We start from the raw sequence: 4,758 nt of genomic DNA, 5'->3' as shown, positions 1-4,758 counted from the left end.
ATCGACTCGCAACTATGGGGGTGTGTCTTTGTCGAGGGTCTCCGGTCGCATGTCGATCATTGACTCGCAACTAGGAGTGTGTATATTTGTCGAGGGTCCCCGGTTGCAAGCCAACCATCAAACTCGCAACAAAGGGGTGTGTGTGTGTCTGTCGAAGGTCCCCGGTTGCATGAAAAACATGGACTCGCAACTAAGGGTTGTGTATTTTATTTTATTTAACATATATTAGAACTGAAAGAAAACTACACCTGAAAGAAAAAGAAAAAAAAAATAGAAAATAAAAGAAACAAAAGGAATAGAAAGCACAAATCGTTACTACTACGATCGGCTACAGGCCGTAGAGTGAGCAGGCGTGTGAGGCACGCTGGGCCTTGCCCATGTGAGCGTGCTATGGTCACGCTGGTCACACAAAAAAGAAAAGACAAGGCCATGGCGATATACAATAAGAGAAAAGAAAAACAACAAACAAACAAAAAGCTATAAACATATGATGATTTTAACTTAGATGTGACATCTAGATGTGTCCTAGACGGACCCTCAAAAATTCCCCTCCCACCACGTGGGGTGTCGTGTGTGACCGTCGACTATATAACCTCCACTAGACACTAGACAGATCAGGACCAGCTCGTGGTACTCATTTGTTGCCAAGCAAACAGCCGCACTTCACTCACTGCTTCGCCACTGACCGACCGTCCACCACCATGCCAACTCCAGCGAGCCTTGTCCACTCTAGCTCTAGCACCGCCGCCGCTGCCTCCTCATCTTCGTCGTCGGCGCCGGCGGCCATGATCTCCATCGACCCCAACATGGTGGTCATCCTGGCCGCCCTCCTCTGCGCGCTCGTCTGCCTCGCCGGCCTCGCCCTCGTCGCGCGCTGCACCTGCCGCCACGCCCGCCGCTCTTTACCGTTCGCCGGCAATAGCATCACCATGACCTTGCCTCTTCCTCCCCGAGGCCTGAAGAAGAAGGCAATCGACGCGCTCCCCGTCACGGCAGTGAAGGAAGGGCACCAGCTGGAGGAGCAGTGCGCCATCTGCCTGGCGGACCTGGTCGCCGGGGAGGAGCTCCGGGTGCTGCCGCGGTGCGGCCACTCCTTCCACGTCGCCTGCGTCGACGCCTGGCTCCGAACGTGCGCCACCTGCCCCTCCTGCCGCGCCACCATCCTCGATTCGTCAGTGTCCTCCTCGTCCTGCTCGCCGCCGGCGCCACCGCTCGCAGCCCCGGGCCGGTGCCGGAGCTGTGGAGCGGCCTGTGACGGCGACAGCGTGGCCACTTCTGCTTCTGCTGACACGGACGGGAGCAGCTTCTTGCCGTAGCTGTCACTGGACAACATCGATCCTAGCTACAGTAGTTGCAAACTTGCAATGGTTGTTAGTGCAATTCAGTTAGCTACGAATTGCATTTGCCTATAGTGAAAGAAAGAAAATTAGTGTGCTTCAGTGGTAAGAGTTATCATGATACTTGAATTGTACATATGTATTCAATATAATATTTGAGATATATTCTCCAGTTCGATCTGGCCAAATCTGTATCCAATGGACTTACCTACTTAAGATGGTACATTAACATTGAATAGTACAATTTGTATCGAGTTACCACTCAGACCAATGTTACATCGATCGATGATGTTCCTTCTTGAAGGCGTAGCCTAGGAGTTGTCTATTTGTCGTTTATGTTGTGTCATGTGTCATAGGGTTAGTGGCTATCTGGGGGAGTTACTGTCGCGAGGTATACGGCCTCAGGGTTTCTGTTTCTCTTTTTTTTTCGGGCCGATGATTTGGCTGCTCGCTTTTGCACTATTAATAAGATATGGTTGCATGCATCGTCGTGATGCAGAGACCAGGGATATCCTTCTTTTCAAAAAAAATCTACTACTCCCTCTGTTCGGAAATAAGTGGTGTGTTCAAATTTGAACTAAAACCACGCAGTTATTTCCAGACGATTATGCTGGTAATATAAGTAATCATGCACTTTCTCCGGTGAAAAAAAAATGAACAAATTCAGTTTTAGTTTTTCAATGGAGAGATGAGACACATCACACATACAGTATAATTTGATGGAATGTATGATTCGCGCTAGCTAAGCTAGTGGCTAGTTCACCGGGACTAGGAGAGCTAAGGAGATTCTCTTTTGCTGCTGGCCGGTGCTTTACACTTGCTGAATCAATTTGTAGCCCAAGCCTAGCCTGGCTATTGGCTGGGTTTCAGTTGACCTCCGAAAGCAACAAAGAAAAAGAAACGGAGGGGACAGCAGTTGAGTTTTGAGCCGTTGCAAGTGCGACCCCATTACAGTGCCACAACATCTCCCAGCCCCTGGTTTAATCCCACCACTTGAGAATATTAATCATACACCGCATCAAATTGACAAAGGTGTAACTTTTGTTTTACAGCACAGCCCAATACATATGTATAGTTAATTGGGGATCATAACCGCTCAAAAAACAATTGGAGAGTGTACATATAGCTCAAAGTTTCTTAGTTTACAAGAAGTATTTCACATGCTTTCTCCGCGCCGGCTCCCCCGACTGCTGGCGCATATAGTGGGCAATAACTCGTTAATTGTCCACGGTTGCCATCCATGGGTCTAGGGCCATTTTGTGCCATTGGATGTACAATTTTCTTTCTTTTTTCTTATTTTTTATCCAATTTAATTTTTCTTTATCTTTTTGCTTCACCTTTTCTTTTTTTCATCTATCCTTTTCCATCTATTTTTTCTTCTGTTTTTCCTATTTTTTAATATAAATATTTAGACAAAGACATGAATATTTTCTAACGTGTGAACTGTTTTGAAAATTACATGAAAATTCAGCTGAAACAAATACCAAATATTTTTGAAGGTTCAATATTTTTTGAAGTAACATGAACATTTTAGAATATTAAATGATTTTTTTTTCTGAAAATGGTAATCACCTAAAAATTTCCAAAATACGTCGACACTTCAAACAACTTTCACACTTTCTGTCTTATTAGCTGATTATATAAGTACAAATATCAATTCATTTGGAGATAAAATAATAAGTGAAAAAACATAAAAAATTATGGGCAGCAACAAGTCCGCCCATTAGCATCGGTTGTACGCGGCCCTTTCGGTCACCGGGTTTGATATCAGTCTGGAGAGCTCCTATTGGGCGCATTACGCGTCAAATTACTTACTAGCCAATCTCTCTCAAGGTAACGCCTGACTGGGTCGGCCCATTGTGGTGCTGTAGCAGAGCGGCTATTATAGCTTTCGATTATTTAAAATTTTAACAATTTAGCTTAACGAAAAGCATGTACAAAAGTATCAATCCTGTTTTTAAACTTCCATTTTTTTAAACGTGTGCATATTTCTCGAAAGAACGAACATTTTTTAAAAAAAATTCTTAAATAATTGATTTTCTTCAAAAAGCAATCTTCTTTTCCAATTTGTACGTATTTTCAAAATTCAATAATTCCTCTGATTCATATTCATTGTCGCTGATTTAGTACAAGTTTTGAACATTTGTACCACTTTTTAGTAAATCATAAATAATTAATATAGATTGGAGGGAGTTAGAATTTTATTTAAAAAGGGATATTTTTTAAATTTATGAACCTTTCCGGAAACCTGATTGTGTTTTTTAATATGTGAGAATAAATTGATGACGGGATTTTTTTGAAAATGATATTTATTTTTGAATACCTAAATTGTATTTGAAACATGAACAGTTTTTGAAGTTGTGAATAAATTTTGAAATGGAAATATTTTTGAAATTTTGAAAAATATTTGGAAAGAGAAACAGTTTTCAAAATTATTATTTTGGTATTTGTAAACATATTAAAATTTATGAACATTTTCTAGAATGGAAATATTTTAAAGGAAAAAATGAAACGGAAGAAAACCGGTGAAAGAAACAACAGGAAACAAAAAATAGGACCTAAACCGGTCAGGAACCTAGAAGGTTCCCAAAACCGGAAAGATGGTCCTATTCTCCAAGCATTAAATGGGTCAGCCCAGCTTTGTAGCTCCTACACGACGCGCCGACTACTTTACGCAATATGAGTCATATATTATTTGCCATCAGCAGTGTTTGTTCGTTTGTTTCTGGGTTGAGCAGTGTTCACTTTTGTGCGCTTGTTGTGGCGCCTGATAGCCATATGAATTGGGACACATGTGACCGCACAATGCAAAGTAGAAGGTCAACCACTCAGAACCGAGGACATGGCGACGCATCATGCGTGAGCTCTCTGAGCAGGTCATTTATATCGAACTCCCGTGTGCACTGACGAAAGCCCCCACCCTGCATGGATGACACGGTCAAAATCATAAGTAGAATCAGAAATTAGGCACCTCAATTGACTGTGAGAGCTCTAAAATTAGGAAGCATATTAAATTTAAAGATTACACATCCATTCCCCTTTGTTAGAAACCTAAAACCGGATGGGCTAAACTCTATTTCGTACTATCAATTTATGAGATGTTTACCGTTGGCCAGGTCACTCCCACTGAGGGTTCAAATGTTCAATGAAATTTCAGTAATAGAGGTGGTATGAAAAAATTTGTGACCTTGAAAGTACGGGCAAGACAAAAACTTAGTTCAAGCCAACTTTAAGTTATGCTAAATTTCCTTGAAATCCAAAACAATTTGAAATTTTGGATATCTTGGCGAGGTCCTGGATTTTCATGTTACCGAAATTGTCAACCTTGCCCCCACATGCAAATTAACCCATACTTGGGCCATCTTAATTACGTTCACCATTCAATTTAAAGTCTTGTTTCTCCAGATACCGGTCTTCTGGA

The 4,758-nt window shown here is 42.0% G+C and overlaps 1 protein-coding gene across 1 annotated transcript; it reads left to right on the top strand.

The window, feature by feature from the left end:
- The first annotated feature begins 630 nt into the window (after nt 1-630).
- Nucleotides 631-1,585, top strand: LOC123135273 (probable E3 ubiquitin-protein ligase ATL44). Its single transcript, XM_044554328.1, has one exon. The coding sequence runs from the start codon at nt 702-704 to the stop codon at nt 1,314-1,316; it is 615 nt and encodes a 204-aa protein (XP_044410263.1). The 5' UTR covers nt 631-701; the 3' UTR covers nt 1,317-1,585.
- The last annotated feature ends 3,173 nt before the right edge of the window (nt 1,586-4,758 follow it).

This window comes from Triticum aestivum, chromosome 6B (genome assembly GCF_018294505.1).
Source record: "Triticum aestivum cultivar Chinese Spring chromosome 6B, IWGSC CS RefSeq v2.1, whole genome shotgun sequence".
Lineage (NCBI taxonomy): Eukaryota > Viridiplantae > Streptophyta > Magnoliopsida > Poales > Poaceae > Triticum > Triticum aestivum.
Note: the sequence above shows the minus strand (reverse complement) of the source record. Positions and strands in the feature narration are given on the sequence as shown.